Raw genomic sequence first — 25,971 nt, forward strand, 5'->3', positions numbered from 1 at the left:
TAATTTTAAGGTGTGGAGTTTGAACGCTTGATTCTTGGTCAAAGAGGTTTCTCTGACTCTGTGATTGATACTATGTGACAGGCTCGTAAATCTGTATCTAGAGAGATATATTATAGAGTCTGGAAGACTTATATTTCTTCAGGATGGTTTAGATAAAGGTTTGTCCGCAAGTTTCTTGAAAGACAAATCTCTGCTCTTTCTGTTCTTTTTCACAGAAGGATTGCTAATCTTCCTGATATTCATTGTTTTGTACAACCTTTGGTTCGTATAAAACTTGTCATTAAGTCAATTTCTCCTCCTTGGAGTTTGAATTTGGTTCTGGGGGCTCTTCAAGCTCCTCCATTTGAACCCATGCATTCTTTAGTCGTTATATTACTTTCTTGGAAAGTTTTGTTTCTTTTGGCCATCTCTTCTGCCAGAAGAGTCTCTGAATTATCTACTCTTTTTTTGTGAGTCTCCTTTTCTGATTTTGCATCAGGATAAGGCGGTGCTGCGAACTTCTTTTGAATTTTTTACCTAAGGTTGTGAATTCTAACAACATTAGTAGAGAAATTGTGGTTCCTTCATTATGTCCTGATCCTATGAATTCTAAGGAGAAATCATTGCATTCTTTGGATGCTGTTAGAGCTTTGTAATATTATGTTGAAGCTACTAAGTCTTTCCGAAAGACTTCTAGTCTATTTGTCATCTTTTCCGGTTCTAGAAAAGACCAGAAAGCTTCTGCCATTTCTTTGGCATCTTGGATGAAATCTTTATTTCATCATGCCTATGTTGAGTCGGGTAACACTCCGCCTCAAAGGATTACAGCTCATTCTACTAGGTCAGTTTCTACTTCCTGGGCGTTTAAGAATGAAGCTTCGGTTGATCAGATTTGCAAAACAGCAACTTGGTCCTCTTTGCATACTTTTACTAAATTCTACCATTTGATGTGTTTTCTTCTTCTGAAGCAGTTTTTGGTAGAAACGTACTTCAGGCAGTGGTTTCAGTTTGAATCTTCTGCTTATGTTTTTTCATCAAAATTTTATTCTGGGTGTGGATTATTTTCAGCAGGAATTGGCTGTCTTTATTTTATCCCTCCCTCTCTAGTGACTCTTGTGTGGAAAGATCCACATCTTGGGTAATCATTATCCCATACGTCACTAGCTCATGGACTCTTGCTAATTACATGAAAGAAAACATAATTTATGTAAGAACTTACCTGATAAATTCATTTTTTTCATATTAGCAAGAGTCCATGAGGCCCGCCCTTTTTTGTGGTGGTTTTGATTTTTTTATATAAAGCACAATTATTCCAATTTCTTATTTTATATGCTTTCGCACTTTTTTCCTTATCACCCCACTTCTTGGCTATTCGTTAAACTGAATTGTGGGTGTGGTGAGGGGTGTATTTATAGGCATTTTAAGGTTTGGGAAACTTTGCCCCTCCTGGTAGGAATGTATATCCCATACGTCACTAGCTCATGGACTCTTGCTAATATGAAAGAAATGAATTTATCAGGTAAGTTCTTACATAAATTATGTTTTTGTACACATTTAGATCTTGATGGTTTCAAACATTTTGGTTTATTATGTGAAATATATTTATTAATCCACATTTTATATTTATTGTTTGCTTTACCAACATTTTATGTTTTCAAATATTTTGCAAATAAAATATTGTATTCATTGTTTAATAAAATAATTACATTTTTAGAACTATTAGAAAATGTTACACATAAAAAACTGCTTTAGATATAAACACTTTTGTTCTATCCATAGATCTCTCTACTTACTTTGTTGAAATTCTGTCTTCTCAGGTATGTTCGCATTGTGGGAACTCATAACACTGTCAACAAAGTTTTCCATCTTGTGGCCTTTGAGTGCATGTTTACCAACAAAACCTTTACCCTGGAGAAAGGCTTAATAGGTAAGGAAGACTCAGTTCAGTTGCTTTAATGTGCTGTAATCTAGTTGGCATTGCAAGTGGCCTTTCCACTGCATCATATCAGTGTTTAAGAAGTAATCAGTTTGTGTATAAATACACTTTTTCTTCTGTTATGTGTGATCAGTCCACGGGTCATCATTACTTCTGGGATATTATCTGCTCCCCTACAGGAAGTGCAAGAGGATTCACCCAGCAGAGTTGCTATATAGCTCCTCCCCTCTACGTCACCTCCAGTCATTCTCTTGCACCCAAAGACTAGATAGGAGGTGTGAGAGGACTATGGTGATTATACTTAGTTTTTAGAACTTCAATCAAAAGTTTGTTATTTTACAATAGCACCGGAGCGTGTTATTACCTCTCTGGCAGAGTTTGAAGAAGAATCTACCAGAGTTTTTCTTATGATTTTAACCGGAGTAGTTAAGATCATATTGCTGTTTCTCGGCCATCTGAGGGAGGTAAAAGCTTCAGATCAGGGGACAGCGGGCAGTTGAATCTGCATTGAGGTATGTCGCAGTTGTTATTTTCTGAATGGAATTGATGAAAAAATCCTGCCATACCGTTATAATGAACATGTATGTATACTCTACACATTAGTATTCTGGGGATGGTATTTCACCGGAATTACTCTGTAAAAGTACATTAAACCTTTTATTAGGTATTTTTCATGTTAAACGTTTTTGCTGGAATGTAGAATCGTTTGCATTAATGAGGTACTGAGTGAATAAGTATTTGGGCATTATTTTCCACTTGGCAGTTTGCTTGTGTTAATTATGACAGTTTCGTTTCTCTCTCACTGCTGTGTGTGAGAGGGAGGGGCCGTTTTTGGCGCTCTTTGCTACGCATCAAAAATTTCCAGTCAGTTTTTCTGCATGATCCGGTTCATCTCTAACAGAACTCAGGGGTCTTCAAACTTCTTTGAAGGGAGGTAGATTCTCTCAGCAGAGCTGTGAGACTTATATAGTGACTGTGATTTAAAACGTTGTTTAAAATTTAATTAGTGTTATTTTACTAATGGGAACAAACCTTTGCTAAAAAGTTGTGTTGTTTGTTAAGAGTGATGCTATAACTGTTTTTCAGTTCATTATTTCAACTGTCATTTAATCGTTTAGTGCTTCTTGAGGCACAGTACGTTTTTATTAAATAAAATTGTAACCGAGTTGCATGTTTATTGCTAGTGTGTTAAACATGTCTGATTCAGAGGAAGATACCTGTGTCATTTGTTCCAATGCCAAGGTGGAGCCCAATAGAAATTTATGTACTAACTGTATTGATGCTACCTTAAATAAAAGCCAATCTGTACAAATTGAACAAATTTCACCAAACAGCGAGGGGAGAGTTATGCCGACTAACTCGCCTCACGTGTCAGTACCTGCATCTCCCGCCCGGGAGGTGCGTGATATTATGGCGCCTAGTACATCTGGGCAGCCATTACAGATAACATTACAAGATATGGCTACTGTTATGACTGAAGTTTTGGCTAAATTACCAGAACTAAGAGGCAAGCGTGATCACTCTGGGGTGAGAACAGAGTGCGCTGATAATTCTAGGGCCATGTCTGATACTGCGTCACAGCTTGCAGAGCATGAGGACGGAGAGCTTCATTCTGTAGGTGACGGTTCTGATCCAAACAGATTGGATTCAGATATTTCAAATTTTAAATTTAAATTGGAAAACCTCCGTGTATTACTAGGGGAGGTCTTAGCAGCTCTCAACGATTGTAACGCTGTTGCAATACCAGAGAAAATGTGTAGGTTGGATAAATACTTTGCGGTACCGGCGAGTACTGACGTTTTTCCTATACCTAAGAGATTAACTGAAATTGTTACTAAGGAGTGGGATAGACCCGGTGTGCCGTTCTCACCCCCTCCAATATTTAGAAAGATGTTTCCAATAGACGCCACCACACGGGACTTATGGCAAACGGTCCCTAAGGTGGAGGGAGCAGTTTCTACTTTAGATAAGCGTACCACTATCCCGGTGGAGGATAGCTGTGCTTTTTCTTATCCTATGGATAAAAAATTAGAGGGTTACCTTAAGAAAATGTTTATTCAACAAGGTTTTATATTACAACCCCTTGCATGCATCGCGCCGATCACGGCTGCGGCAGCATTTTGGATTGAGTCTCTGGAAGAGAACCTTAGTTCAGCTACGCTGGACAACATTACGGACAGGCTTAGAGTCCTTAAACTAGCTAATTCATTCATTTCGGAGGCCGTAGTACATTTAACCAAACTTACGGCTAAGAATTCAGGATTCGCCATTCAGGCACGCAGAGCGCTGTGGCTAAAATCCTGGTCGGCTGATGTAACTTCTAAGTCCAAATTACTTAGTATACCTTTCAAGGGGCAAACTTTATTTGGGCCCGGTTTGAAAGAAATTATTGCTGACATTACAGGAGGTAAGGGCCACGCTCTACCTCAAGACAAAGCCAAAGCTAAGGCTAGACAGTCTAATTTTCGTCCCTTTCGGAATTTCAAAGCAGGAGCAGCGCCAACTTCCACTGCACCAAAACAGGGAGGAGCTGTTGCTCGTTACAGACAAGGCTGGAAGCCTAATCAGTCCTGGAACAAGGGCAAGCAGGCCAGTAAACCTGCTGCTGTCCCAAAGACAGCATGAACCGAGGGCCCCCGATCCGGGACCGGATCTAGTGGGGGGCAGACTCTCTCTCTTCGCCCAGGCTTGGGCAAGAGATGTCCAGGATCCCTGGGCGCTAGAGATCATATCTCAGGGATACCTTCTAGACTTCAAATCCTCTCCCCCAAGAGGGAGATTTCATCTGTCAAGGTTGTCAACAAACCAAATAAAGAAAGACGCGTTTCTACGCTGTGTACAAGATCTATTATTAATGGGAGTGATCCATCCGGTTCCGCGGTCGGAACAAGGACAAGGGTTTTACTCAAACCTGTTTGTGGTTCCCAAAAAAGAGGGAACTTTCAGGCCAATCTTGGATTTAAAGATCCTAAACAAATTCCTAAGAGTTCCATCGTTCAAAATGGAAACTATTCGGACAATCTTACCCATGATCCAAGAGGGTCAGTACATGACCACAGTGGATTTAAAGGATGCTTACCTTCACATACCGATTCACAAAGATCATTACCGGTATCTAAGGTTTGCCTTCTTAAACAGGCATTACCAGTTTGTAGCCCTTCCATTCGGATTGGCTACGGCTCCAAGAATCTTTACAAAGGTTCTGGGTGCCCTTCTGGCGGTACTAAGACCGCGAGGAATTTCGGTAGCTCCGTACCTAGACGACATTCTGATACAAGCTTCAAGCTTTCAAACTGCCAAGTCTCATACAGAGTTAGTTCTGGCATTTCTAAGGTCGCACGGATGGAAAGTGAACGAAAAGAAGAGTTCTCTCTTTCCTCTCACAAGAGTTCCATTCTTGGGGACTCTTATAGATTCTGTAGAAATGAAGATTTATCTGACAGAAGACAGATTAACAAAGCTTCTAAATGCATGCCGTGTCCTTCATTCCATTCAACTCCCGTCAGTAGCTCAATGCATGGAGGTGATCGGCTTAATGGTAGCAGCAATGGACATAGTTCCCTTTGCACGCCTACATCTCAGACCGCTGCAATTGTGCATGCTGAGTCAGTGGAATGGGGATTACTCAGATTTGTCCCCCACTCTGAATCTGGATCAAGAGACCAGAAACTCTCTTCTATGGTGGCTTTCTCGGCCACATCTGTCCAGGGGGATACCGTTCAGCAGGCCGGACTGGACAATTGTAACAACAGACGCCAGCCTTCTAGGTTGGGGCGCTGTCTGGAATTCTCTGAAGGCTCAGGGACAATGGAGTCAGGAGGAAAGTCTCCTGCCAATAAACATTCTGGAATTGAGAGCAGTTCTCAATGCCCTTCTAGCTTGGCCCCAGTTAAAGACTCGGGGGTTCATCAGGTTTCAGTCGGACAACATCACGACTGTAGCTTACATCAACCATCAAGGAGGGACAAGAAGCTCCCTAGCAATGATAGAAGTATCAAAGATAATTCGCTGGGCAGAGTCTCACTCTTGCCATCTGTCAGCAATCCACATCCCGGGAGTGGAGAACTGGGAGGCGGATTTCTTGAGTCGCCAGACTCTTCATCCGGGGGAGTGGGAACTTCATCCGGAGGTCTTTGCCCAAATACTTCAACGTTGGGGCAAACCAGAGATAGATCTCATGGCGTCTCGCCAGAACGCCAAACTTCCTCGCTACGGATCCAGATCCAGGGATCCGGGAGCGGTTCTGATAGATGCTTTGACAGCACCTTGGAACTTCAGGATGGCTTATGTGTTTCCACCCTTCCCGCTGCTTCCTCGATTGATTGCCAAAATCAAACAGGAGAAAGCTTCAGTGATTCTAATAGCGCCTGCATGGCCGCGCAGGACTTGGTATGCAGATCTAGTGGACATGTCATCCTGTCCGCCTTGGTCTCTACCTCTAAGACAGGACCTTCTGATTCAGGGTCCATTCAAACATCAAAGTCTAACTTCTCTGAAGCTGACTGCTTGGAAATTGAACGCTTGATTTTATCAAAACGTGGTTTTTCTGAGTCGGTTATTGATACCCTGATACAGGCTAGGAAGCCTGTTACCAGAAAGATTTACCATAAAATATGGCGTAAATACCTATACTGGTGTGAATCCAAAGATTACTCCTGGAGTAAGGTTAGGATTCCTAGGATATTGTCTTTTCTACAAGAAGGTTTAGAAAAGGGTTTATCGGCTAGCTCATTAAAGGGACAGATTTCAGCTCTGTCCATCTTGTTTCACAGGCGTCTGTCAGAAAATTCAGACATCCAAGCCTTTTGTCAGGCTTTAACTAGGATCAAGCCTGTGTTTAAAACTGTTGCTCCGCCATGGAGTTTAAACTTAGTTCTTAACGTTTTACAGGGTGTTCCGTTTGAACCCCTTCATTCCATTGATATAAAATTGTTATCTTGGAAAGTTCTATTTTTAATGGCTATTTCCTCGGCTCGAAGAGTCTCTGAGTTATCAGCCCTACATTGTGATTCTCCTTATCTGATCTTTCACTCAGACAAGGTAGTTCTGCGTACTAAACCTGGGTTCTTACCTAAGGTAGTCACTAACAGGAATATCAATCAAGAGATTGTTGTTCCATCCTTGTGTCCAAATCCTTCTTCAAAGAAGGAACGTCTTCTACACAATCTGGATGTAGTTCGTGCCCTCAAGTTCTACTTGCAGGCAACTAAAGATTTTCGCCAAACTTCTTCCCTGTTTGTCGTTTATTCTGGACAGAGGAGAGGTCAAAAAGCTTCTGCTACCTCTCTCTCTTTTTGGCTTCGTAGCTTAATACGTTTAGCCTATGAGACTGCTGGACAGCAGCCTCCTGAAAGAATTACAGCTCATTCCACTAGAGCTGTGGCTTCCACTTGGGCCTTTAAGAATGAGGCCTCTGTTGAACAGATTTGCAAGGCTGCAACTTGGTCTTCGCTTCATACTTTTTCCAAATTTTACAAATTTGACACTTTTGCTTCTTCGGAGGCTATTTTTGGGAGAAAGGTTCTTCAGGCAGTGGTTCCTTCTGTATAATGAGCCTGCCTATCCCTCCCGTCATCCGTGTACTTTTGCTTTGGTATTGGTATCCCAGAAGTAATGATGACCCGTGGACTGATCACACATAACAGAAGAAAACATAATTTATGCTTACCTGATAAATTCCTTTCTTCTGTTGTGTGATCAGTCCACGGCCCGCCCTGTTTTTAAGGCAGGTGCATATTTTTTAAATTATAATTCAGTCACCACTACACCCTTGGTTTCTCCTTTCTCGTTGGTCTTTGGTCGAATGACTGGAGGTGACGTAGAGGGGAGGAGCTATATAGCAACTCTGCTGGGTGAATCCTCTTGCACTTCCTGTAGGGGAGCAGATAATATCCCAGAAGTAATGATGACCCGTGGACTGATCACACAACAGAAGAAAGGAATTTATCAGGTAAGCATAAATTATGTTTTTTCTGAAATTAAAACCTAATACTATTGTGTGCAACTGTTAATATCTTTGGTTTATTTTGTTTCATATTGTTTTGTAAATGAGATCCGGTTGTACATACGTTGTATGGTAGTGATGTTTTAAGGACCATTCAATGCAGTAGAAGGACATCATTAATAAGTGCATAATAAAAAGACAATGCAGTAGAATGACATCATTAATAAGTGCATAATAAAAAGACAATGCAGTAGAATGACATCATTAATAAGTGCATAATAACAAGACAATGCAGTAGTATTACATCATTATCAAGTGCATAATAAAAAGACAATGCAGTAGAATGACATCATTAATAAGTGCATAATAAAAAGACAATGCAGTAGAATGACATCATTAATAAGTGCATAATAACAAGACAATGCAGTAGAATGACATCATTAATAAGTGCATGATAACAAGACAATGCAGTAGAATGACATCATTAATAAGTGCATAATAAAAAGACAATGCAGTCGAATTACATCATTAATAAGTGCATAATAAAAAGACAATGCAGTAGAATTACATCATTAATAAGTGCATAATAACAAGACAGTGCAGTAGAATGACATCATTAATAAATGTATAATAACAAGACAATGCAGTAGAATGACATCATTAATAAGTGCATAACAAAAAGACAATGCAGTAGAATGACATCATTAATAAGTGCATAATAACAAGACAATGCAATAGAATGACATCATTAATAAGTGCATAATAAAAAGACAATGCAGTAGAATGACATCATTAATAAGTGCATAATAAAAAGACAATGCAGTAGAATGACATCATTAATAAGTGCATAATAAAAGACAATGCAGTAGAATGACATCATTAATAAGTGCATAACAAAAAGACAATGCAGTAGCGGGGCGGAGCCAGCTCTTACACAAGGCAGACGCCATTTCACTGAGCTCCTGCTTTTTATGAAAGATATCTCTGCAAACACCAGCTATATTGGTAGAATTTGACACCAAAAGGCAGCACTTGAACTTTGTCCTCACTGAGGCTGTCGCTACAAGAATTTAGATCATTCCGGTGCAGTTTGACACACAGAAAGGAGCGAAGCTGAACCCAGGAGGCCTGCTGCCTGACGCTACAAACCTCGTGGCATTCTCCTAACCACCGGACCATCTACCAAAAACAACTGTTGCAGATTATAGCCACTGGCTCTGGAGGGTCGGGGACCCGCTCCGGAGCTTTGTTGAGGGGCTTCAACAACTAGCAGCACTTTCCTAGAGGCACCGGGCTGATAGCCCCCGGCTGAGTCGGCCTGCTCCACCTTAGCCCACACGGACACTACCCATCTAACACCGCATCGGCTGCAGCATACCACTACAGGCTCCGGAGGGCCGGGGATCCGCTCCGGAGCTCTGCTAAGCATTACAACTAAGGAGTTGGACTAACAGCCTCACCTGAGTCGGCCCTACATCACCTCTACCCACAGTGAGTAACGACCGGTCACACTCTGACCGCCTCCTACACGACACAAAGCGCCCCACATAGCCATTCTGAGACATATACTTTTTGAGGCGCTAAGGGATCAATTGGGGAGCGACACGCAGCTGGAAATCTCACTTATAGTGGCGCGAAGCGCCATTTTTGAAGTCCCTCTTTCCCTTCTTTTTTCTGGACACACAGTACACAGCAGCAAGTCAAGTACTATTACCTTTCAACAGTGCTGTAATTAATATTAGCGCTACTGTCAGCAAAAGTTTCTGAGACCATAAGGGGGAAAGACAGAGGAAAAGAAGGGAACTTTATTTACTTATTTACTTGTACAGTATAATAATATAATCAGAGAGGCTGGCTCAGTTTCCATAGACATATACTGGCTCATATACACATCAGCGCAACCCTGGAAGCCACGTGGACACTATATCTATAGTAGACACGTAAGAAACGCCAGTAAACTGCTACCAGGTACCAACCAGCAACACATCTTTATTTTACTGAGTCAAGCTTCTTGGATACATTTTAACATCCCCTGTGTTTGCTTCATATTACTGCCTCTTGCCCAGAAATCTTGGCCCAGTTCTGTTCCCTGGCTAAGGAACCTTATTTCACACATTTTCATACCACTGTGTTGCAACAGATCTAGAGGAACTTTTTGGCTCAGAACTCTGCTGGTATTTATTTACTAGAATCTTCAGCACTACATCATTATCAAAGGCACAAAACTCAACATTTGTCCAATCATCAAAGACTGCCCAGTTGCAATCTAGATTGCCTCAGAGGTTACATATACCATTTAACCTGATCTCTCTCCCCCCTTTCCCGCCGGCCCTTCTTGCCTGCGGGTCATACCCCTAGTGCCTTATCCCATATCGTCCTACAGAGGCAACTCCCCAGGAGAGAGATTAGCCACCTAGAAGCATATATTGGGCAAGCTAACAGACTTTCTTATGCTACAGTAGAGACTTAGACCCCAAGAAACGCCTATAGTCTCCTCCTTTCTACCAAGAGGCCTTAAGACGCTTTAACATGTAAGCCCACTTACCAACGGCCCATACCCCCGCCAGCCCATGAGCACTTAACTAACATACCAAAGTAAGCGGATTCCCATTGAAAGAAGACAAAATAACAAAGGGGAGAAAAGTAAGACAGCTTAAGTCTATGCTAAGGGGCCCTGATCCAGGATGTCTCAGCTCCATAAAAGAAAACAAAAATCACACAATACCCCAAAGAGAACGGTCGCTGACCATTTCCAGCATCCAAACAGGATGGCACATACTAGATCTGAGGATGAGGGATCTGACACTGGGAGCCTCTCGGATACCCACCCTGGCAAAACATTAACAAAAAGGGCTTCCCGACTACCATCAATAGAAGGTGCTCCAAACAATTTAATGGACTCTATCACAACATTACTAGCATCCCATCATGACTCCCTATCGAAGAAATTCGACAAGTCCCATGCTGACCTTAAAAAAGACATAGGCAGCATTGGGGAACGCACAGATGCACTCGAGCGCAGACAGGAAGATCTGGCAGTGGATCATACGAACCTCCTCAGCTATTCTCAATGTTTGGCTTTCCAGATAACAGACCTTGAACTAAAATTGGCGGACCTGGAGGACAGGTCACGCCGTAATAACATACGAATTAAAGGGATCCCAGAGACTGTCTCACCCCAGGATCTAGACACATACCTGCAGGACCTATTTAAAGCGACACTGGGTCCTGACCTGGGCAATGAAACCCTTATTGACAGAGCGCACAGAGCGGTCAGACCTAGATCTGCAGACGAGGGGAAACCTCGTGATGTTATAGCCAAGCTTCACTATTACACATTTCGAGAAAAGATCCTCAGAGCTCTTGCTAGAGAAAAGTCACTGCCAGACAAATATGCCGACTTGCAGATCTTCCCTGATATTTCTCCACACACGCTTCAGCTCCGAAGGCATTATCAACCATACACCAGGATCCTCAGGGACAAAGGCCTTAAATACAGATGGGGCTACCCAGTGCGTTTGTTTATCACCAAAGATAGCCAGCAATTCCTCGCCACAACAAGCCAGAGAACTTTTGCAGAAATGGGAACTACTCCCGCCGGACCCGGAAGATCGAGAACCAGGCCCTAACAAGAGTAGTGGACTTAGGGCCTCTGCACCGACCTGGAGACCACTTCCACAACAACCAACATCTACTTCCAAAAGATCATTGGACTCCAGAGACTTACCCCTAGCTGAAGATACATAGGGAATCCGCTTACAGCCCTATGAACACAACTTGACATTCAGTCAGAGACGTTGGGTTTCTCCCACGTACATCCTCCAAGGGGGACTCAAGACCACAGATGAAGATAGGTGAGACCTTCAGATCTCTTGCCAACTTGAACTGTCTGATTTTGTATCTTCATAAACTAGCAGTTTAATTGATAACTTTAATGTATACAGTAGTTTAGATACAGGTTGTCATTGTTTTTCTTGTTACCACCCTAACCATAGAATGTTCAATATCCACACCAGTAGTGCCTAGTGTAATCAGACTGGACTATTCTTCAACCTATCATGGACTGGATAGAAATTCTACTACAACATTACTGGACTGTGGGGTATCATGAAAGGGACCTGGGTAGCTGACTCTGTACTATACCTCTTGACCTTTTCCATGACTCCACAACCAGTGAGCCCACATCACCCTTGCCCCTGCATGACAGTGTAGCAACATTTGACTGCCAAGGGTACTAGATTCACTATGGCTTCTTCAGGACAGCAAGGCCTGAGTTAATAACCCAATTAATACCGTACTATAGGCTCACCTCTGCTCCTTGACAGATCTAGTTCTAGCTGTAGACGGAAGATCTCCTACTACACTTGACACTACATTGGATATCTAGGGCGACCAAAACATACCGACTTTTTAACCCAGCCATGACTTACAGTCAGATGCCTATACAGTCCTGATTACCCGTCACTTAACACCTCCTGTCAAAGAACTACTGGGTCCAATAGTGGAGAGCATTCCCCCTCTGGTTTGATTATAATTATATGTTCATGTTTATTAATGTTTGCTATGTTACATATTTATTTGAGTATGTTATTTTATATCCATGTTTGTATTGTGAAAGCAAAGCTGCTTTCTGGGTTTGGCGGGGATTATGGCTGACCTCTGCTAATCTCCGCCCCACAAAAATAGTTGTGTCCCTCTGATAGACATCAGGGGAGACACTCATTGCGAAAGTGATTTTCTTGACACTTTTTATTCCTCATCACTCTCTCCTTAGAGTAATATTTAGGACGTTTGATCTTTCAACCATAACAGGCATCCCAGTTTGGTAGATTCCCGTGTCTGGCTCCTCGATAGTAAACTTTGTAACCGCCACATTTCCCACCCGGACCTTATCCTCTCCTTTGCCCACAACCGATAGAAATAATGGCCCCAATTCGAATAGCTACCCTTAACGCACAAGGACTAAACTCCCCAACAAAGAGGAAACTTTTGCTTAATTATATCCGTACCCATAGGGTCCATATCTTGTTTCTCCAGGAGACACATTGGTCAGGGGACTCTCACACCATTAGGAACTCACAATATTTTCCCATTTGCGAAACGGCTTCAAATACTGCAGGGAAGACCCGAGCAGTGGCAATCCTACTCAGTAGAGACTTAACCTACACACTAGAACATGTAGAGAAAGATGCTGAGGGTAGATTCCTTATACTAATTTGTACACTTAATGGCATACAATACACCTTAGCTTCAGTATATGCTCCAAATGCGAAACAGATCCCCTTTGTAAGGCAGTTCCTCGCCAGGGTTGACCAACTCAAGAGAGGCCACCTAGTCATAGGAGGGGACTTCAATATGGTGTGGGACCCACGTAAGGATAAGAGATCCCTCCTCACCACTCACTCAGATAGAAATGTCTCGTCACTCTCCAATGCCTTCCGAAAACTTATGTTCCAGCATAACCTATACGATGCATGGAGATGCTTAGCCCCTACAAATACAGATTTCACACATTATTCCAAAGCCCACAACTCGTTCTCAAGGATCGATTATGTCATATGTGACTCTTGGTCCTTAGACAAGATGACGAACCCAACTGTTCTACCATGCACATGGTCGGATCATGACATGGTCTACCTAGTCTTCTCCGAGTTAGACCTTCACCAGCAGACCTCCCTGGAGACTTTCTGACCACCTATTGACTGAGAGAGAGATGCCATCAGTTCTCAGAGAGATAACTGACTTTCTAACACATAATGACACAGGCACCACTGACCTAGATATGGTTTGGGCAGCCCTTAAGGCGTTTCTGAGAGGGTACTTCATTAAGACGTTAGCCCATCACCGTAAATCAGGTAACCAATCTTTAGCCAAGCTCTATGGAGACCTCTATACTCTAGAGACCACTAACAAATCATGCCCCGAACCCCTATTATCCCAACAAATAGGCCGCATTAGAGAAGAAATTGCCAGAAGGGAAACTCTACGAGTGCAAGACAACTTACACAGACTTAAACAGTTATATTATTACAAAGGCAATAGAGCAGACAGGCTGCTAGCCAACAAGCTCAGAAAACACACACAGCAGAGTAGGATAGCCTCTATCACCACCCAACAGGGTCCAGTCCACTCCCCTAAAGCAATAGGAGTGGCCTTCGCAGATTATTACTCCTCTCTCTATAATATCGCTTCGACAGAGCAGATAAATGAAGCCACCCCGAATGACATCGTCAGTTCTTGGGAGAACTGAATTTACCTACATTGGCAGATGATGCCAGAACTGCATTAACGCAGCAATTTACACTGGAGGAGGTCAGCATGGCTATAGCCGATTTGGCCTCCCACAAAGCCCCGGGACCAGATGGATTCACTGTCACCTTCTATCAGAACCTTAGTTCCATACTTTCTCCATTTCTACTCCGTCTCTTTAATAGAGTGGCCCAACGGGGTGAGTTTCTCCCGGAATTTCTGGAGGCCAACATCACCACAATCCACAAGGAGGGCAAAGATCCATCGCTATGCTCTAGCTACAGACCCATCTCGCTCATTAATGTTGACGCCAAGATCTATGCCAAGATTCTCGCTAACAGACTGAATGTGCACCTCCAGTCACTCATACACCTTGACCAGGTCGGTTTTGTCCTTAATAGACAAGGTTCTGACAATACTCGCCGTCTCTTGAACATATATACAGAGGTGGCAGATTTGGGCCTACCCATGCTCACTCTGTCACTCGACGCTGAAAAGGCGTTTGACAGAGTGAGGTGGGATTACTTAACCCAGACCATGGAGGCGTTTGGTATACCGGATGTATACATCAGAGCCGTTATGGCACTTTATTCCTGCCCCACTGCTGTGGTGAGAGGTTTGGGTTTCTGTTCCCCCACAATACGGATAACGAACGGGACGAGGCAGGGATGTCCCCTGTCCCCCTTGCTGTTCGTACTAGCAATCGAACCCCTGGCCGCAGCTATCAGGAAGTGCCCTGAAATACAGGGACTCCAGCTCCATGACACCATCCAGAAGCTGGCTCTGTTCGCGGACGATCTCACGGTCTTCCTCACGGATCCTTTGGATTCCCTCCCTCCGTTGTTCCGCTTATTACAGAGATTTGGCGAACTTTCCTATTACAAAATAAATGTTAATAAAACTGAGGTGTACTCTCTTAACCTCCCCTTAGAAGAGGAGCACAGCATTCGACATTCGACTCCTATATCCTTTTGGTTGGTCCACTAAGGGGATTAGACACCTAGGAGTGTTTCTCTCTCACTCTAAGCAGATCACCATTAGAGAAAACTATGAGAAACTGCTGAAGGAGATTACATTCGAATTGAACACCAATAGATATAGCGAGATCTCGTGGTTCGGTAGAGTGGCGGCCCTCAAAATGATGGTCCTACCTAGACTCACATACGCGTTTCGATGTATTCCCATCCCAATTCCGATCTCTCTGACTCGGAAGTTCCAGACTATTTTTAATGCTTATACTTGGCGAGATAAAAGGCCTCGAGTCGCAGCCCATATACTACAAACGCCTATAGAGAAGGGTGGAGCAGGCCTCCCTAATGTGAGGAAATACCACGAGGCAGCAATGATCACCCACGCCTCAGCGTGGGGCAACGACCTGCCTGCGACCAGATGGAGAGAGATAGAGCAGGCTTCCTTACCGGCGCTGGTGGAGTTGGAGGACGTTCTGTGGCTTCCGCCGCATTGGCGGACAAAAATTCATATCTCTAATGGTATAGTCAAGGGGTGCCAGGAAGCCTGGTTGAAATTGAGACATAGCAGACTCATTGCCCCACACCCCTCGCCTACACATTCTATCCGGGGCCTCCTCCTGGGATTACCTGATATCCCTACCAGCTCGTGGTCTGCCACGGGAGTAGCTTCTTTGTCTGATTTCTATGATAACAGGAGACTGAAAGCTAATACGACCATGCTAGCCCTACCTGCGTAGTGAGTCTGAGTGCAGGTTTTAAAACCAGTGGTCTATCTGAATCATAAACGTTTATTTTAACTTGAGTGTCCCTTTAAATTCTTCGGTAATCTTATAATTTCACATCAATTAATCATATACATCCTCATAATACTTGGTGTAGGAAGAATCTTCTCAAACATCTAATAGATTCATATATTTTTGGCGAGTTCTGCTGATTAGGTTTGTTAGTGGAGGGCATTTATGCAACTCCAGTTATTCATAAAAGTTTACTCCCTGATTTAAACGCATTTTCAGTAAGGCATATTTTTACTTCCAAAGGACTCTTTAGATTAGAACTATTTGATTTCGGGGATTTCAAGTTCTTGTTGCAGCTGCCACATTGACTTAGAGAGGTTCTTTTTATGGTTTAAGCAGGAAACATAGAAAGCTATTTTAAAGCTCTTGAGCCTGGCTAAAAATAACCTGTTCTGGTACTTGGTCTTCTTGGTAATGTAGACTTACTGGTTGTTACATAGTTAACTATTCACCAGTATTCTGTCTCACAGTTCATTTTTCAACCAAGTCCACAGTAGGGAACTGGTTCCTGAATCATTTATTGTGTGGGGTATTTTTTCCTCTGAAGCAGTTTTTTCCTTCCATTTGCTGGCCGCCAAATGATTATAGTTGACATATTTTGTATTTGAGCCACCTTAGTTAGTGGTGTAAAGGGAATGTTTACCCCACTGTTTTTATTGATTTGGAGCATCATTCTGTACTATTTTGTGCTCCTTTGTTGTAGTTGTAGCCTTTTCACAAGCTTCTAATGTATTATCCTGTTTCGTGTTTCCAGTAAAGGACAGAAATAATTTAAGAGTTATTTTGTGGTTTTTACAATTATAGATTACAAGCTCAAGATGAAACCTCACATTTTGAAACCAAGAGCTCTGCTAGAACTGTTGGAACCGCAGGTCTTTAGTTTTGCAGGGGAAGCTAAAAGGAGACCTTCACATGTTTAGAATTTAATTTTTCATGTGTTTGGGTTTCCACAGTAGCATTTGTTAGTTATGCCTAAAATTATGGTATATACACAGGTCGGCCTAATGTGATGGTATATACACAGTTAGGCCTAGAGTGATTGTATATACATAGGTAGGCCTAGAGTGATGATATATACACAGGTAGGCCTAGAGTGATGGTATATACACAGTTAGGCCTAGAGTGATGGTATATACACAGTTAGGCCTAGAGTGATGGTATATACATAGGTAGGCCTAGAGTGATGGTATATACATAGGTAGGCCTAGAGTGATGATATATACACAGTTAGGCCTAGAGTGATGGTATATACACAGTTAGGCCTAGAGTGATGGTATATACACAGTTAGGCCTAGAGTGATGGTATATACACAGTTAGGCCTAGAGTGATGGTATATACACAGGTAGGCCTAGAGTGATGGTATATACACAGTTAGGCCTAGAGTGATGGTATATACACAGTTAGGCCTAGAGTGATGGTATATACATAGGTAGGCCTAGAGTGATGGTATATACATAGGTAGGCCTAGAGTGATGGTATATACACAGGTAGGCCTAGAGTGATGGTATATACACAGGTAGGCCTAGAGTGATGGTATATACACAGTTAGGCCTAGAGTGATGGTATATACACAGGTAGGCCTAGAGTGATGGTATATACACAGTTAGGCCTAGAGTGATGATATATACACAGTTAGGCCTAGAGTGATGGTATATACACAGTTAGGCCTAGAGTGATGGTATATACACAGGTCAGACTAATGTGATGGTATAAATAAAAAGAGAGAAGCGCTCAACCTGGGAACGAACAATAGCATAATAGCTTGTTCTATGGCTAGTTACCACCCTAGAAGCAGCCTCTTTTTGCTCAATATGTGCCCCAGACGTACGTTTCTGCCTATTGTGGGCCTAGTCAGTGAGGTGCAGCCATATCCCTCTAGGCACACTGAGCAACGGGTCCACGTCTGAATTCCCGCATCACACTTAGGGAGACTTCCCCAAGTGTCATAATTTGCATAAATAAAAAGAGAGAAGCGCTCAACCTGGGAACAAACAATAGCATAATAGCTTGTTCTATGGCTAGTTATCACCCTAGAAGCAGCCTCTTTTTGCTCAATATGTGCCTTTCACAGAGAAGAACTTTCCTGTAGCATATCAGTCTGATCCTGACAACAGTGCAGTCTAGTCCAAGCTATTATGCTATTGTTCGTTCCCAGGTTGAGCGCTTCTCTCTATTTATGCAAATTATGACACTTAGGGAAGTCTCCCTAAGTGTGATGCGGGAATCCAGACGTGGACCCGTTGCTCACTGTGCCTAGAGGGATATGGCTGCACCTCACTGACGAGGCCCACAATAGACCGAAACGTACGTCTGGGGTTTTGCTGTTTCTCTTGTACGTCCGGGGTTTTGCTGTTTCTCTTGTTCAGAGAGGGATTGCCTGGTATTTCGGGGCTGGACTGTACTGTGAAGTCAGGATCAGACTGATATGCTTCAGGAAAGTTCTTCTCTGTGAAAGGCACATATTGAGCAAAAAGAGGCTGCTTTTTGGGTGGTAACTAGCCATAGAACAAGCTATTATGCTATTGTTCGTTCCCAGGTTGAGCGCTTCTCTCTTTTTATTTATGCAAATTATGACACTTAGGGAAGTCTCCCTAAGTGTGATGTGGGAATCCAGACGTGGACCCGTTGCTCAGTGTGCCTAGAGGGATATGGCTGCACCTCACTGACGAGGCCCACAATAGGCCGAAACGTACGTCTGGGGTTTTGCTGTTTCTCTTGTTCAGAGTCAGGATCAGACTGATATGCTTCAGGAAAGTTCTTCTCTGTGAAAGGCACATATTGAGCAAAAAGAGGCTGCTTTTTGGGTGGTAACTAGCCATAGAACAAGCTATTATGCTATTGTTCGTTCCCAGGTTGAGCTATTCTCTCTTTTTATTTAATGTGATGGTAAATACACAGGTAGGCCTAGAGTTATGGTATATACATAGGTAGGCCTAGAGTGATGTTATATACACAGGTAGGCCTAGAGTGATGGTATTATACACAATGAGGTCTAGAGTGGTGGTATATACACAGGTCGGCCTAGAGTGATGGTATATACACAGGTAGCCCTAGAATGATGGTATATACATAGGTAGGCCTAGAGTGATGGTATATACACAGGTAGGCCTAGAGTGATGGTATATACACAGGTAGGCCTAGAGTGATGGTATATAGAAACATAGAATTTGACGGTAGATAAGAACCAAAAAGGCCCATCAAGTCTACCTATATTACATGTTACTTTTTCCTTAGGATAGCTTTATGCATGTCCCAGGCATTTAGGCCCCGCGATTGATGGTATATATACAGGATGGTCTAGAGCTGCAGTCACAGGTGGTCCATGAGAAGATGTTGGTGGTCCTTGACACCATCAAGCAGGAATTAATCTCCTCTGATGTGTCACCCCCTAGTTGGACATCAGTAAAAACCAACGGAGGAGCAGTTAAATTACAATCTCCCGACGCACGTTGCATAGACGATCGTTTCAACCTTCATTGGGCCTCGTCAGTGAGGTGTAGTAGTATTCCTCTAAGCACACTGAGCAAGGAGTCCACTTCTGGTTGCCCCTTTTTTCCCATAGGGAGACTAAATACACACAGAGAGAAGTGCACTCACAGGAGCGAACAACCAGCTCAATACCATTGTTAGCCTGTTCTATAGCGATTTAACACCTTGGGTGCAAATTCTTTTAGCCCAGTAATACTTTTCACAGAGTAGAACTTTCCTGTAGTATATCAGTCCGACCCCGCCTATTACGGTCAGTCCAGTGCCGAAATAACTGAACAAGGAACACAGCAACCCCAGACGATCGTTTAGGCCTTCATTGGGCCTCGTCAGCTTCTTGGGTGGTAACTAGCCATAGAACACGCTACAGTATTATGCTATTGTTCGTTCCCAGGTTGAGTGCTTCTTTCTTTTTATATATACACAGGTAGGCCTAGAGTGATGGTATATAAGTGATGTTATTTACACACTGGTAATCATCATATATGTTTGGTTTAAAGAAACTAGTTCATTAATAAGTATAGATACAGACTTTTGTTATCTATCCATGCAATGCAATAGTGTGCGCTATTATCAGTCATATGTGAAATTCATTTGCACAAGCAGAACTTTCATTTTCAGAAAGATTTAATTAAATAATGAAATATGTTTCAGAATAAAGACAATATTGTAGAGTGAGACCAAGATGTGTTTTATTGTTTTTATTTTTTTCTCTTCTTTAATGTGTTCCCAATGATCGTATTTATCTGCTGGAACATATTACATTGTTTACAAGCCACTCATTTGCCTTTATTTTGTCATTTAAAATGGCTGATTTTGCCTGTTGTATCTCCAACTATACTGAAAATTTTAGTAACAGTTCTGGTTGTAGAAAAACTAGAAGGTTTACATGAAATCATGCTCCCATTGAGGGGTGTGACAGAGACATACTAAAATATTAATTTCCCATTGTTGGCGCCTGATAATCAAAACCTCTCCAGCATGGAGAGAAATCACATAAAATCTTTGGGATTTTATTTAGACCTTGTATTGTAGTGTAGAAGTCTGTGTTTCACATAAAGTTCACTACATAGCAACCTATACATTTCTCAAGATAACATTTATGTTTCTACATATTTTTTTTTTAAGGGCCTCGCTGTACCAACGAGAATATCGGGCCCTATGTATTGGTGTTTGAGTAAACAGTGAGAAATAAGATAAGGACTTTGTGTAAATAATTGACAGATAAGCTAATTAGGTCCATCTGTCAACAAGCTCAGCCTATTTTATTGGGTTGTGGTTTCAATTAGCAGAAATCTATTTTATATACAAAAATGTACCTATACAAGAGATTTCCTATACACTTTGTACTCTGCAGCTGGTATAATAAGTCATTGGAAACACATTAAGGGGGAACCAGTTTTACAGTACACTGTCTATTTAAAGGGACAGTACACACTCCTCCGTACCCTGCATATGAAAAGACCAATTACACAACCACTAGTCTGTGGACATCAGTATACAGCTAAAACTTTGTGCTGATTTTCAGACTCCTAACCAAGCCCCAATGTTATTTAAAAATAAACAAAACTATACATTGTTACGGAAATACTACCAAATGGGCTATATAAATGAATCATCTACAAAACATTTATTCAAAGAAAAATCTAGTGTGTAATGTCCCTTTAAAGGGATAGTAAACCCAATTTTTTTATTTCATGATTCAGATAGAGCATGAGATTTTAAGCACCTTTCTAATTTACTCCTATTATCAATTTTTCTTTGTTCTCATGCTATCTTGATTTGAAAAAGCAGTACTGTAAGCTTTAGAGCCAGACCATTTTTTATTCAGCACATGAGTAGCACTTGCTGATTTGTGGCTAAATGTAGCAAACCAATCAGCAGCTCTACCAAGGTGCTGAACTAAAAAATGGGCCGGCTCCTAACCTTTTATTACTGCTTTTTCAAATCAAGATTACATGAGAACAAAGAAAAATTTATAATAGGAGTAAATTAGAAAGTTGCTTAAAATTGCATGCTCTATCTGAATCATGAAAGAAAAAAATGAGGGGTTAGTATCCCTTTAATTCTCAGTGTTACCTACTTTTAATAATGTCTTTAATTAGTAATTGAGATAGCCTGTTCTTTTAAACTGTAAGAGCTGTAATTTGCTATTTTACCTTATGTTATCATTTATTGTGGCATAGACATACTTAGTAACGGTTAATTTATACCAAAAGGCCGCTGTTTGTCCTGCACAAAATTAAATGTTTCTCGAATAAAGTGGATTATATTTTAGCAGCACAAGGATCGCCTGTGACCTCATTTGTTTCGATTAATTTATACCACTGGTTTTCAAACCTCTCAGGCCTCCCCAACAGGACACCTTGAATGAGAGCAGTAAAATAACCATGTGTACTAATCAGCTGATTCTATGCCACCATGGGTCCTAAACCAATAGGAGACAGATGCAAGGACATAATTAAAAAAAAAAAGATTTGTTTAATTTTGTGTCATAATAACTATTTAGGAGGCATAGGCAGATATTAAAATACATGTTTTGTATGTAAATAAATAATTGTAAACGAAAAATGTGTAGTAATTATGAAATAATTGTACAATATTAGTTGGGTGAGTATGAATTTTGGCTTAAACAAAAATGTAAATGCACTTTCCAAATTCATGATAATCTTTTAAAATGATTGCTGATGCATTAAACAAGTAATTATGCACATGAAGTACACACAAATGTTTGCCTTTGATATATTCTAGTCTAAGGCAACTTTGACCCATGTATATAAATAGCAATATAAATAGCAAAAAATAGCTGTTGTTCACACATTGCTGCCATTATTAAAAAACGTTGGATAGTTGCAGCTGATGGTCTAGAAATGACAATGCTCCTTCATGTCCCCTCTGGTACTCACTAACTCTGACCTTCCATCCTGTCTTTTCTAAAAGCCTGCCTACCTGCACCTGCGAGAGGGGCTCTAGCTAGCTGTGCTTTCCCTAGAAAATACAATCAGGTGCCACGGGCAGCAGTTTCAGTATAAACTGGGTATTCTCACCAAATCTGAATGCACATCCAGTAATACGGGCCACTAATGTCAGGGTGCCAGGAATCAGACTGAGACGAGAAGTGCAAAAATAATCACACCTTTATTAATAACAAAAAAAATAATAAAAAGTCCACAAGTAAAATAACAAGCCAGGAGTCAAAACCATAGCTGCTAGTCAGACGAGCCGAGTCAGGAGCCAAAGCAAATAGCCAGACGAGCCGGAATCGGGAACAAGGAAAACAGCAGAGTCAGGAACAAACCAGGGATTAGGAAAGACGTCAGACAGCCAGGTAATACACAGAAACTCTCACAAACAGATCTGAGACAACGCAAAGGCAAAGCATACTGAACAGAGGCCCTTTAAATAAGTGATGACATCACAAATCTGAGACTGTATCCTGTCTCACACAGATGATGCACAACAGTCTGGCCATAAAAGGAAGTGCAGGAAATGAGCAGCATCCCCCACAATGCACCATAGTCAGCAAGAGAGGTGAGTAAAATGGCTGCCAGCAGCACATGGCAAACAAAACAGGGAAAAAATCCTGACAGTACCCTCCCCTCAACTACCCCTCCCCCACGGGAGAACAAAAGGCTTATTGGGGAAACAGGCATGGAAGGCACGGAGGAGGGCGGGAGCATGAATATCTGAGGAGGGAACCCAAGAACGCTCCTCCAGACCGTAGCCTCTCCAGTGAACCAAATACTGTACACGGCCCCTGGACATACGAGAGTCAATAATGCTGCTGACCTCATACTCCTCATGATTGTCAACAAAGATAGGACGGGGACGAGTCAACACATTGGTAAACCGATTACAAACCAATGGTTTCAAGAGGGAGACATGAAAAACATTGGAGATGCGAATTGCAGGAGGAAGGTCAAGAGCGTAGGCCACAGGATTGACCCGTCAAAGTATTCGACAAGGACCAACATAACGGGGAGCCAGTTTATTGGAAGGCACACAAAGGTTCAAGTTGCGGGAGGACAGCCAAACTCTCTCACCAACCTGGTAGGTAGGCGCGGGCAGACGCCTATGATCAGCCTGGAACTTTTGGCGCTGCATAGATGGATGAAGGCAATCCTGAATCTTGCCAGAGATGCTCCTCCAAAGCCGGAATACCCTAAGACATGAATGAATCGGGCAACAAGGATGGTTGAAACCCATAATTCGCCATGAACGGGGATAACTTGGAGGAAGCATTAATAGCACTATTACGAGCAAACTCTGCCCAAGGTAACAGTTCAGATGAATTATTGTGGTGATCTGAGACCTAGCAATGGAGGAACTGTTCCAGAGCTTCATTAGACCATTCCGCAGCCCTATTGGATTGAGGGTGATATGCAGAGGAGAAGGAAAGCTGGATCCCCTTTTGAGCACAAAAGGAACGCCAAAATCTGGAGGCAAACTGGCTACCCCGGTCTGACACTATCTCCTTGGGTAACCCATGTAAACGGAAGACCTCCCGGGCAAAAATTGAAGCAAGCTCCTGAGAGGTAGGCAACTTCATCAAGGGAATGCAATGTGACATTTTAGAAAAACGGTCAACCACCATAAGGATAACAGTATTGCCATTGGAAACAGGGAGCTCGACAATGAAGTCCATGGAAAGATGTGTCCAAGGACGCTCACCATTAGCAATAGGTTGAAGAAGACCCACAGGAAGACATCGAGGAGTCTTATTCTGTGCACAAACTGAGCAGGATTCAACATACGCAGCAACATCAGAACGAAGAGCTGGCCACCAGAATTGTCGAGTGACAGACCAAATCATTTGGTTCTTGTCTGGGTGACCTGCCGATTTAGGATAGTGTTAAGTGTGCAAAAGTTTAGTTTGAAGATTCTCAGGAACAAAACACTTACCACTAGGTTTCTCAGGAGGTGCATTGGTTTGTGCAGTCAGGATCTCCTCCCCCAAGGGAGAAGTCAAATTAGTACGTATGGTAGCTAAAATATGGTCAGGAGGTATAACAGGAGTGGGTACAGACTCCTCCTTGGACAGAGGTGAAAATTGTCGAGAGAGGGCATCATCCCTAACATTCTTACTACCAGGCAGGTATTAGACCACATAATTAAACCGAGACAAAAATAGCACCCATCTGGCCTGTCGGGGCGACAAACGTTTTGCTTCAGATAGATAAGTTAAATTCTTGTGGTCCGTAAGAATGAGCACTGGCACGCTAGTACCCTCGAGAAGATGCCTCCATTCCTTGAGTGCCAAAATTATGGCCAGCAATTCCCTGTCACCAATTTCATAATTGCATTCAGCTGGAGACAATTTCTTAGAGAAGAAACCACATGGATCCAAGGAACCGTCAGACGTAGGACGTTGAGACAAGAGGGCACCTACTCCAGTCTCAGATGCATCGACCTCAAGAATGAAAGGCAGGACAGGGTTAGGATGAGCCAGAACTGGAGCGGCAGCAAAGGCAGTCTTAAGACTATCAAAGGCCTTAATGGTAGTAGGTGAGCAATGGAGTGGATCATTCTCTTTACGGGTCATGTCTGTGATAGGTTTGACCAAGGAAGAAAAGTTTTTAATAAACTTTCTATAGTAATTGGCGAACCCCAAAAAACGTTGAATAGACCGAAGACCAACTGGGCGAGGCCACTGCAGAACTACAGATAACTTGTCAGGATCCATTAGGAACCCTGCAACAGAGATAACATAACCTAGGAAGGTTACTTGAGTCTGATGGAACTCACATTTCTCGAGTTTACAAAATAGGCCATTCTCACGTTGTCTCTGAAGAACCCGTGTAACATCAGAACTAAGAGCCTCAAGTGTGGGTGAGTGTATGAGGATGTCGTCTAAGTACACCACAACACACTGTTGCAACATATCTCGTAGGAAATCATTAATAAATTGCTGCAAAACAGCAGGAGCATTACATAGGGCATTACAAGATAGACATAACGCCCGCTCCTGGTGTTAAACTCTGTTTTCCATTTGTGGCCCTCCTTGATCCTAACGAGATTGTACGCTCCTCTCAAATCAAGTTTAGTAAAGACCGTAGCTCCCTTGAGGCGGTCAAAGAGTTCCGTAATGAGCGGAATAGGGTAAGCATTCTTAATGGTAAGACGATTAAGACCCCTATAATCGATGCATGGTCTTAACATGCCACCGTTTTTCTTCACAAAGAAGAAGCCAGCCCCTGCACGAGAGCAGGATTTGCGGATGATCCCCCGCGACAGAGAATCAGCAACATACTCCTCTATAGCACAATTCTCTGCAACAGACAGAGGGTAAACCCGGCCCCGAGGAGGAATGGCTCCGGGTTGCAGGTCTATGCACAATCGTAAGACCAGTAAGGAGGCAACGTACCGGCACGCACCTAGTCAAAAACGTCTAGGAACTCTCGGTACTCCTCTGGCAATTGAGATACCGAAGAAGTGCACAAGACTTTAACTGGTTTCCGAAGACAAGTGGAAATATATTGCGGGGACCACGATAAAATGTCGGACCTGCGCCAGTCAAGACTGGGATTGTGCTTTTGGAGCCAGGGATAACCCAGAACAACCGGAAAATGCGGACAGTTTATAACCTGGAACTGGAGGGTTTCAAAATGGAG

At 42.5% G+C, this 25,971-nt stretch overlaps 1 protein-coding gene across 1 annotated transcript in view; it reads left to right on the plus strand.

Annotated features, from left to right (window-relative positions):
- The window catches only part of BTBD9 (BTB domain containing 9), a 784,099-nt gene that overhangs the window by 272,823 nt on the left and 485,305 nt on the right, over nucleotides 1-25,971 (plus strand). The window contains exon 7 of the mRNA XM_053712684.1: nucleotides 1,797-1,906. Coding sequence (XP_053568659.1) covers nucleotides 1,797-1,906 — 110 coding nt within the window. The remainder of the gene's footprint in view (nucleotides 1-1,796; nucleotides 1,907-25,971) is intronic.

Source organism: Bombina bombina, chromosome 4 (assembly GCF_027579735.1).
Source record: "Bombina bombina isolate aBomBom1 chromosome 4, aBomBom1.pri, whole genome shotgun sequence".
Lineage (NCBI taxonomy): Eukaryota > Metazoa > Chordata > Amphibia > Anura > Bombinatoridae > Bombina > Bombina bombina.